Source organism: Mustela nivalis (genome assembly GCF_964662115.1).
Source record: "Mustela nivalis genome assembly, chromosome: 11".
NCBI classification, from domain to species: Eukaryota; Metazoa; Chordata; class Mammalia; order Carnivora; family Mustelidae; genus Mustela; species Mustela nivalis.
In genome coordinates, this window is record NC_139030.1 from 101,523,015 (window position 1) to 101,533,453 (window position 10,439).

General features: G+C 39.6%; 1 protein-coding gene across 3 annotated transcripts in view; it reads left to right on the forward strand.

Moving 5' to 3' along the window:
- Positions 1-9,356, forward strand: part of ORC2 (origin recognition complex subunit 2) — a 45,990-nt gene extending 36,634 nt beyond the window's left edge. For all 3 annotated transcript variants that reach the window (XM_082688931.1, XM_082688930.1, XM_082688929.1), the window contains exons 14-18: positions 715-861; positions 1,848-2,019; positions 4,416-4,477; positions 5,189-5,307; positions 7,618-9,356. In XM_082688931.1, the coding sequence (XP_082545057.1) occupies positions 715-861; positions 1,848-2,019; positions 4,416-4,477; positions 5,189-5,307; positions 7,618-7,704 (587 nt within the window). In that variant the 3' untranslated portion in view covers positions 7,705-9,356. The remainder of the gene's footprint in view (positions 1-714; positions 862-1,847; positions 2,020-4,415; positions 4,478-5,188; positions 5,308-7,617) is intronic.
- The last annotated feature ends 1,083 nt before the right edge of the window (positions 9,357-10,439 follow it).

The window sequence follows — 10,439 nt, forward strand, 5'->3', positions numbered from 1 at the left end:
CAATGATTTCAGATTTTTTGAAGACATATCCCGCTTCTACTTTTTTCTTAACTTCTTACTTCTGTGCTACCTGAACTGTATGCTTGAAGATCACCTGTAGTTTTCTTACTAAACACAGGTGGCCTTGGCTCACCCTCCTTCTGTCTTGGTCTCTGCAAGTGTTTAACGGTTTCGACAGTTCCATCCTCCGAGTGCTGCCTTCACTGACCTTTAAGACATATTTTTACCTCTCTGACTTTCCTGATGCCTTGAGCAGTATCCTAAATTCCACCCCCACCCCTTTTTTGTCTTCTTTGGCTTTTGTGATAATCAGGGTTTTCTGTCTCTTAATGCACAGAGAGAACTTTTGGTGTGTGTGTGCCCCCTCTCCCCTCCCGCCCTGCAATGCAACGTGTACAGGTTGACCTCCAGCCCCAAATGCCTGGGGCCTTATTTCCTGAGCCTTACTGGAACTGCTTGATGGGCTGATTCGGGTGCTAACCATTCCACTTAACATTCAGTCCCGACTGATTTTCAGTGAATTTCCTTAAGACTTCAATAACTAGTTGCCTCTTTTGAGAAACTGTGATCTTCTCAAATAAAGTACATATCTCTATGCAATAGTTACTTTGTCCCGTACACTGTGACACATCTTTTAATACACAGGCATTGTGTGTGGTTAAGGACTTTACAAATACTCCTTATAAATAATAATTGAATAGTCTTTCCTTTTAGATTCTTCTTTGGAACTCTTCCTTCTCATCCACAATTTGGATAGCCAAATGTTGAGAGGAGACAAAAGCCAGCAGATTATTGGACAGTTGTCCTCTTTACGTAACATATACCTTATAGCATCTATCGATCACCTCAATGCCCCTCTCAGTAAGTATTACCATTTTTCTTTCTCAGGATATCAATCTTTGTTTTTTTTTTAGATTTTATTTGTTTATTTGTCAGAGAGAGAGAGAGAAAGAGAGAGCACAAGCAGGCAAAGTGGCAGCAGAGGTAGAGAGAGAAGCAGACTCCCCGCTGAGCAAGGAACCCAATGTGGGTCTTGATCCCAGGACGCTGAGATCATGACCTGAGCCGAAGGCAGCAGCTTAACCAACTGAGCCACCCAGGCGTCCCTCAGGATATCAGTCTTAAGAAATTTCTTAATGTTGTAAATCATAACATTTTTATTGTTTTTCACTTTTTCTTTTGTTGCATGCATAAGGTCACAGATTGCTAAAAGTAAAAAAGTGTCCTCAGTCTGATTCAGAACATAATTCTTGGGGAAAAAAATTCAGATTCTAAAGGGGATGTTTTACACCTGAAGTTTCATGAAGAGAAGAAGCAGCCCAACTATTATTTTGGTCTCTTTCTACTCTTTGTGGTATTGCAACATTTATTTTATGCATTTAATTCTGAGACTTTGTGAAAATCCCTATGCCCTGGTAACACTAATATATTTTAAACTGTAGTTAATAGACAAATAAAAATCCATATGTTGGTTGACAATGAAATTAGGTTGTGAGGTACTGATATGGATGGGGAAATGGAAAAAAATGAAAAATTTTCAGGATTTTTAAAAGATTTTATTTTTTAAAGATTTTATTTGACAGAGAGAGATCACAAGTAGGCAGAGAGGCAGGCAGAGAGAGCGGGGGAAGCAGACTTCCTGCTGAGCAGAGAGCCCAATGTGGGGCTCCATCCCAGGACCCTGGGATCATGACCTGAGCTAAAGGCAGAGGCTTAACCCACTGAGCCGCGCCCACGCCCCCAGGGTTCATTTTTTATTTAACATTTTCTTTCCTAGAGTGGACTCCAGTAACATGATAATATGATACTAATTAGTAACTTCTGTTTCCTTTAATCACATGCTATAGTGTGGGATCATGCAAAGCAGAGTCTTTATAACTGGCTCTGGTATGAAACTACTACATATAGTCCTTATACTGAAGAAACCTCCTATGAGAATTCTCTTTTGGTTAAACAATCTGGATCGTTACCACTTAGTTCCCTAATTCATGTCTTACGAAGCCTTACCCCTAATGCAAGGTAAGAATGAAAACTCTATTTTTCTAAAAAAAATCTACATATGATTTTCATGAGTAGGTTTTAATGGCAATTCTAAAATTCTAAAGTCTCTACTAGGGACGCCTGGGTGGCTCAGTTGGTTGGACGACTGCCTTCAGCTCAGGTCGTGATCCCGGAGTCCCGGGATCGAGTCCCGCATCGGGCTCCCAGCTCCATGGGGAGTCTGCTTCTCCCTCTGACCTTCTCCTCGCTCATGCTCTCTCTCACTGTCTCTCTCTCTCTCTCTCTCAAATAAATAAATAAAAAAAAAAAAAAAAAAAAAAAAAATCTTAAAGTCTCTACTTAGTTTGTAGGATTAAGAGAGTAAAAAATAGTTGCCAGTACTGGGTTATGCAACAGGCAGACTCCTTAACAGTAATGTCAGCATTTTTTTTCTTGGTTTTTATATTTCTAAATAAGAGCATCTCAAGATAATGGTCATTGTGGAGGAAAAAGAATTTTGATGGGTTTTACTTCAATCTGATGGTTATTTTTAATTATATATTGAACACTGTGATACAGACATAGGGCCGTTGACATAAAATAACTCCTTTGATCCTCACCACCACTATACGGTAGATAGCAAAGGGTACAGAGATTTTGATCCGAATCTGCCTGACTTCCCAAACTCTTGGTTTTAAACATCTCTGTAATGTTTCCAGTGAAGCCCTTTCAGCAGCCTCACCTAGAGGAGTATCTGAATTAATAAAAGTTAAGAAAAGCTGGATATAGCATAAACTGGCAAAACATAAAGGGCATGATAATTAACCTGTTGAAAAAGGCTTTGAGTAGTAGATTCTCCCCTCCCAAGCACAGAATTCTAGAACAGTTAACAAGATGAATTGTTTAAAAACAAGCCCTGTTGAGAATTACTAAAATTTGAAAAGATGAAGAAAAATACTGTGTTCTTAGATGAGTGGACTGAATATTATAAAGGTAGTGTAACTAACTCCTCACAAGTTAGAATGTATTAGACCTATAAATTAATCCAAACATCGATGATTTTTATTGTGTTTTAAGTTTCTTAAAGAAGCAGGTGAGACTAGTGAAGTCTTTTTTTTTCCTCCCAAGAGCAATGACACTTCTAGTCAAATGGTACAAGATTTTTCACATTTTTTTAAAAAATTTTATTTATTTATTTGACACAGAGAGAGATTATAAGTAGGCAGAGAGAGGGGGGGAAGCAGGCTCCCTGCTGAGCAGAGAGCCCAATGTGGGGCTCGATCCCAGGACCCTGAGATCATGACCTGAGCCGAAGGCAGAGGCTTTAACCCACCGAGCCACCCAGGCATCCCCTTTTCACACTTTAATGATCAGTTTTTTTACTCTATTATATAGCTGCTTTTTATACCTGAAGATTAGCCTTGCATTAATATTGAAATGTGCATTAAATTAGTAATCAAAATTTCTATAGAATTGCACAGAAAAAGTCTCATTCAGTCTTAACTGTGCTTACTGTTAACGGACTATGCAAGCTGCTATGTGGGAAGTTGGGAATCCGTGCAGCCTGAGTACTCTCGACATTAGAGAGGACTCTGACTGCTCTAATGCGAGTAGTTGTAGTTTGGCATACCCTAAATGTCTGCGTACTAGCCTCCACTGCTTTTTTTTTAAACTATGAAATTTTGTTTCATTCTGCAAACTCCAATATCACGTAGTCTTTTCTTGGTATGAATGTGATCAAAAACTTTAACCAACATTTAGCTGCGGAGTCACTGGCAGTATCTAGTTGTAATGTGGCCATTCAGCTGATCCAAATATGCTGATAGTAATTATTGTCTAGATTATCTTAAAAATGTAAATATAAAGGCTTAAAGTTTCTGCCACACCAAAGGACTCCTGGAAATCTTAGTGTAGCATGCTTTCAGCCCTGTAATTCCACTTTGTAGAAATTGATATGAAAATTTTAGGAAGACTTTTTAATAATGGAAAATTAGTAAGTAGAAGGTAAGATATAAAATGGTGTATACTATACATAAATGCATGAATTAATGTGTTTCCACCCTACTTCATTCCACAAAGATTTGAAAAGATAGAACACAAATATGATTTCTACATCAAATGTTAGTGGATGTTATTTTAGGGTTATGGCATTAGTATTTTTCTCTGTACATTTTATTATATATTCCACATTTTCTCACTTGAACAACTTATAGCCTTAAAAAAATTCTGAGATTTTCCTTAAAAGGAAATTTTTTAAAGTTTCTCCTTTTTAAGTAGGCCAGGATAGGCTGTTCCCTGGAGAGGGGAAGAGAAGAAAATACAAAAAGTTTAAACCAAATAGTTCACATTATCTTTGTCTGTTTTACTGTTCTCTTTTGATGTTAACATTCTGGATTTTAATTTTTTGTTTTGTTTTGTTTTGTTTTTCCCCTTAGGGGGATTTTCAGGCTACTGATAAAGTATCAGCTGGATAACCAGGATAACCCTTCTTACATTGGTATCTAATATTTATGATATTAAATTGTGTGTGACTTTTGTTTCACCCCATAAATTCCTTTTTTCTGGAATCTAATAATAGCACTGCAGTGTTTCACAGGAGCCAATAAATGGTTTGCTCTGGGATCAATTTGTCTGCCACATGGCACATTTTGAAGAACGCCACAGAGACGCTGCTGAGTAGGCTGCTGGCCAGGGCACTTTGAAAGACATGTCTGGCCCATTTTTACTGTTCCTGTGTAAAATTTCCTAAGTTCCTATGGCAGCTGTGGACATGTGTCTACCAATTATATATATTTCATATGCTGGGCATCTTAGCAGATTTTCTTCCCCTTGGATAAAAATAATGTGTTCATTTAGACAAATATTTTAATATTTGTACAGCTCTCTTGACTTACTAGTAGTTCCTTCTTTAAAAGTCCACTTTATTCATGCTGTTTAAAGCTCCCACAAGATTTATGTTTTACTTGGTCACAGATGAGTATTTTCAGCCAATCAGTTCTCTTTAAAATGTAAGCCACAGTGTTTAATACTTAAGTGTTCTCTAGTTTTGCTTCTTCCAGAGGTTTTTGTTTTGTTTTGTTTTTAAAGCAATGCTTAACAGACTGCTTTGACATATTATAGCAATAGCACTCTTTTTGTGTGTTCCTTGATATGTGGGGCTATGTCTTCGGTGCTAACTTGTGTTCTCACCTTCTTTTGAACTCTCTAGGATTTTCTTTTCAAGATTTTTACCAGCAGTGTCGGGAGGCATTCCTGGTCAATAGTGATCTGACACTTCGGGCCCAGTTAACTGAATTTAGGGACCACAAGCTTTTAAGGACAAAGAAGGTGAGCGTTTTCGATGACAGCATTATAGATGTTAGGAACACCTTCTCTCTTGTTTACTTAAGGACAAGTATGCCTTTGACTCAGCCTTGATAATAAAATGCAGCTTCCGGATGGGTCACAAGGATCCACCTGGGCAGTGTGCCATCTGAGTCTGCAGAAGAGGATGAAGTTGAAAGTACTCAGCCCTTTCAAAGGTTCTAGTCCAGAGTAATAGGCCCTTAGAAATTATTCCCTTTTCCCTCTTCCTTCTACCACATTCATTAACTGGGTCTGTATGGAGCACTAAGTATTAACATACAGTGGTAAGCAAAAACCCGACTCCTTGCTGATAGAGCTTAGAGTCTAATGGAGGAGACAGATATTTGTCAAATAATCCGACACATCTAAAGCTTTAACTATGGTGTCCTATGATCAGAAAAGTACATGGTTCTGAAAGAAGTTGGGTTCACATGTTATGTTAATTCTGGTTGTCCGACCCCTGAGCTGAGATCTAGAAGGACACTAGGAGATAACTAACTGGTCAGAGAAAACCATAAAGGCCAGTGGGCCCCAGGACAAGGCTGAAAAGACAAGAGATGTAAGGGCTAGCCCATGCACTACTTTTAGGACAAGGAAAGGATTTTAATCTTTATTTGAAAATTAAGGGAAGTCCTTAAAAAAAAAAATTGTTCTGGCTCTGGTATGGAGAATAGAATGGGGCAGAGTGGGGTAGGGATTGCTAAATGTCCGTGCACAGAGACCGGCTAGGAAGGTGTGTTAATAGTAGTAGTTAGATGGGGCGCCTGGGTGGCTCAGTGGGTTAAGCCGCTGCCTTCGGCTCAGGTCATGATCTCGGGGTCCTGGGATCAAGTCCCGCATCGGGCTCTCTGCTCAGCAGGGAACCTGCTTCCTCCTCTCTCTCTCTCTCTGCCTGCCTCTCTGCCTACTTGTGATCTCTGTCTGTCAAATAAATAAATAAAATCTTTAAAAAAAAAAAAAAATAGTAGTAGTTAGAGCTGATGATGAAGAGTAAAAGTGGTTGGAGTTCAGATACACCCAGGAGGCAGAACTGACAAGAACTGATGGATGGTTAGGAGCACCAAGGAAAAGTGTCAAGAATAATTTCTGGTGTCTGGTTTGCAGAACTAGAGAGTTGGTGAGAATTAGGTGAGAAACATTTTTGGGGAGACAGATCGAGTTCCTGATTGTATTATATTTAGACTTACTCTTTTGAGATTTCCAAATGGAGATGTTAGCTAGGCAATTGGGTTTTCCTAGGACAAGAAACCAGGGGAAAGAGCTAGGCTAGAGATAGAAGATCAGTCCCTGTGTATTTAGGTTGTAACGAAAACCAGGCATTGGTGGGAGTGAGATTTGAAGGCCAAGGAACTAAGCCTAGAAGTGTGACATGTAGAAGATAAACGTGTAGAGGCAGGGGAAATAGCCAGACAGCCAAGAAGAAAACCAGAATATGATGTCATAGAAGCTAAGAGAAGCATGTTTTAAGAAAGAACAGTCAGCAGTACAGGTTCTGCTAAGAGGCCAAAAAGATGAAAATATGTATTGGATGTAGGAGTAAGGAATTTCTGGTGGTCCAAACCAAAGCTCTTCTAATGACATGATAATGGTGGTAGTAGCTAGGTTGGACTGGGTTGGTGAAAGGGGAAGAAATGGAGACCAGCAATTAGGGACAATTCTTCTGGAAAGGTGCAGAGGTTGGGTGATAGAAACGAGAGGCTAGTGAGGGTTATTTAAGAAGGGCAGGACCTGGCTGCCTCAGTCAGTACAGCATGTGACTCTTGAGCGCAGGGTCATGAGTTCCAGCCCACATTTGGTGTGGAGATTACTTAAAAAAAAATTTTTTTTTAAATAGTTTTTAGTTGAGAGAGAGTATGAGCAGGGGAAGGACAGAGGCAGAGGGAAGCAGACTTCCCAGAGTGGGGCGTCCAGGACCCTGGGATTACAACCTGAGCAGAAGGCGGATGCTTAGCTGACTCAGCCACCCACTGCCCCTGGGGTTTTTTTAAAGGGGGGGGGGGGTATGTGTGTTGGAGTGGTGGAGATCCCTGAATAAAAGGACAGAGAAATCAAGAGCGGAGCAGGAGCAGGAGCGTAAAGAGATCTACTGACCCTCTAATCTTTTCCACTAGGAAGTGGTTTAACTATAAACTCAGTGTATTTAGATAGATAAGCCTATATACCCTTTGCCTTAATCTTTACATTTCTGTATTTATATAAGATATTAAGTTCATCTTTTTTGTTTAACTTACAACAGGGTTCACCTTCTACCTCTTTACAAATGACTAACATTCAGGGTCTTCTCACTTTCAGGGAACCGACGGGGTGGAGTACCTGCTAATCCCTGTGGACAGTGGAACGCTGAGTGAGTTCCTGGAAAAGGAAGAAGAGGAGTCTTGAAGTTGTCCTTTCCTCTTGAATCTTCTGTGGAAGGAAGGGTTGTACCCCAGCTGCCACTCCTCTAGTCTGAAGTGTTGTGTTTACATCTAACATTAGATCCTTCCAGTGTACGAGACTTCAAGTTGGGAGGGGAGGGATGTCGTCGCTGAGAACCTTGGTTTAGCCTGGCTGGTGCACCATCTCTCGTGCTATGCAGCGATCCTCAAGTCGGAGAAAACGTGCCTTTCATTCATTACCTCTCTGGAGACTTCGTGCTGGAATGAACTGTGTGCTCAGGGACTATTTGGAGCTGGATGTTTTTGGATTCTTTTATACTAGAGATGATATTATTCCCAATTTTTGAGGGCCTTTTAAACGCTCCCAGAGCGGACTGTTTGCAGATGTGTTTGTTCCAGAGCATGGAGGTACAAAAACAGTGATATCACATAAAGCTACTTGCTCCTCTGTCAGAGCTGATGAGTGTAAAGAAGGCAGATCAGCTTACTGTTTTCGAAAGGCTTAACAAAAGGTGTGTAACACTGGGGAAGAGTAGGTGATCTAGCTTTCTCTTTTTGGATTTAGACTCCATGCTGGTGGGGTGGAGCAGGAGGACATGACCCTCTTCAGTTGGGTTAGTGGGAAAAGCATAATGAGCCTACAGGGTGTATACCCACCTTAGAAAGCACATGAGCAACAATCATGATCCTTGGAACGGCCAACATCTGTGTCATCACCTTCGTGACACAAGAAAGAAGCCAGGCTACAGAAGAAACACAGTCCTGAACTACAGTTTAGTCATTGTTCTTAAGACAACAGAAAATAAAAATTCAATTATTCTTGTATTGACATTTTTCTTCAATAACTTACAAGTGAGTAGCATATTAATGGCAGATTTTAATCTTGATTTCTCTATCAAGTAGACCCAGAACTCACTGTAAGACATTTCAGTTTTTTTCTTTAACAATTTCAAGCCCTCTAAATATTTACACAAGCCTTCTTCATTAGGAAAAAGGCTAACTTTGGCCACTGGTCAGCTTACAGTCTTCACATATTGTCTAAAACATTTCATACTTGGAAAAGAAATCCTTCATTAAAATATCACTGTCATGAACAAGTGAGAACTGATGAGGCGGTACCTACTTTATCCTGTAAACCCCTTTCATGAAACTGTTTCCAAAATGCTCAGAATTTAAATCCTTTCTCTTTGTGGCATAGAATTTAAATCCATGTGTGAGGGTTCAGTCACGTAGAATCAAAATATTTAAACTAGTACATGAATTTGATTCTAAAAATTGTTGTTACCAAAGGATATTCACTAAAAAGTGAGTTTCCTTCCCCTTCACCGATCCAGTCCCTATGCAACCGGCGACAGGAGCTCCCTCCTGCAGAGGTATTCTATGCACACGGAAGGTATGTGTCTGTATCTCCCTTTAAAAACACAAATGGTAGCATATGATATGTGCTCATTTGCACCTTGCTTTTTTTGCTTAATATATCTAGTTTATAACTTATAGTATAAAAAAGTATATAAAATCTTTAATTACCTAATACGCAAATTTTGCATTTGCCCTTAAATATCTACTGGTTTATTTTTATAATTTTTGTGTCCATACACTCTGCAAACAGGATGTATCAACAATCTATCAATAAATAAAAAGCCAATTTGGATAGAATCATTTTTTCATAGTACTGGTTTTTTACTACAAATATATATTTTTAAAGATTTTCTTTATTTATTTGACAGACAGAGATCACAAGCAGGCAGAGAGGCAGGCAGAGAGAGAGGGGGAAGCAGGCTCCCCGCTGAGCAGAGAGCCTGATGTGGGCGGGGCTCGATCCCAGGACCCTGGGACCATGACCTGAGCAGAAGGCAGAGGCTTTAACCCACTGAGACACCCAGGTGCCTCGTACTAAAAATTTTAGAAGTGCATCTTACAGATCTGAAGATCTGAGCAGAATTACTCTACACTCTCCATTTGTTTCCGTATTCGTGCTCCTCGTACTCTTACCAGTTAGAGCCTGACTGCTAAGACTCCCAACTTCTATTCCTTGCTTCTGACAAGAGTGAACACAAACCTGGAAATCCTAAAGGATTTTTCTGGCTGCTCTTGATAAAATGGCCAAGTAAACAGGCCCAAAAAAGGCACAGGGGAGGCAGAACAAGCATTCTTACACTCTACCGAAGTTGACATAACACTGTATTCCCGATGCAGAGAGTTCTAAATCAGCTCTTATGATACTTTAAGAAACAGATTTTCGTAGCATATTCGTCAGTTTAATACATGAACATTTCATTCATATAAAAGATCAGTGAGTTTAGGGGATGGTTAATAGAGAATGCTTATCTTAAAAAAAAAAAAAACACTTCAGTGGGTATTGGAGAGGGCAGGGATTACATGGAGCACTGGGTGTGGTGCAAAAACAATACTATTACACTGAAAATAAATTTTTAAGAAAACCACTTTAGAAGATTTTTCCCCTTTAATTCATTGTGGAGCCAGTAGTATTGTTCAAAATGTTTTTTTCCTACATTCTAGGAGGTGAGAAGACTTTCAGCTCAGTACCGAGTAACCATCAGAGATGACAAATCAGGAGGGTCTGTCTTACCACAGACTGTGTGGCTCCTAAAACAGGAATAAAAAGAAGTATATGCAAATGACTTTGTTCTTGGGCTTTCTGTAATTACCTGACTACCCCTGTAGGAGTCCTACCTTTTGAGATTTCGAATTGCTGTTAAAACATTCTTATTCATGTTT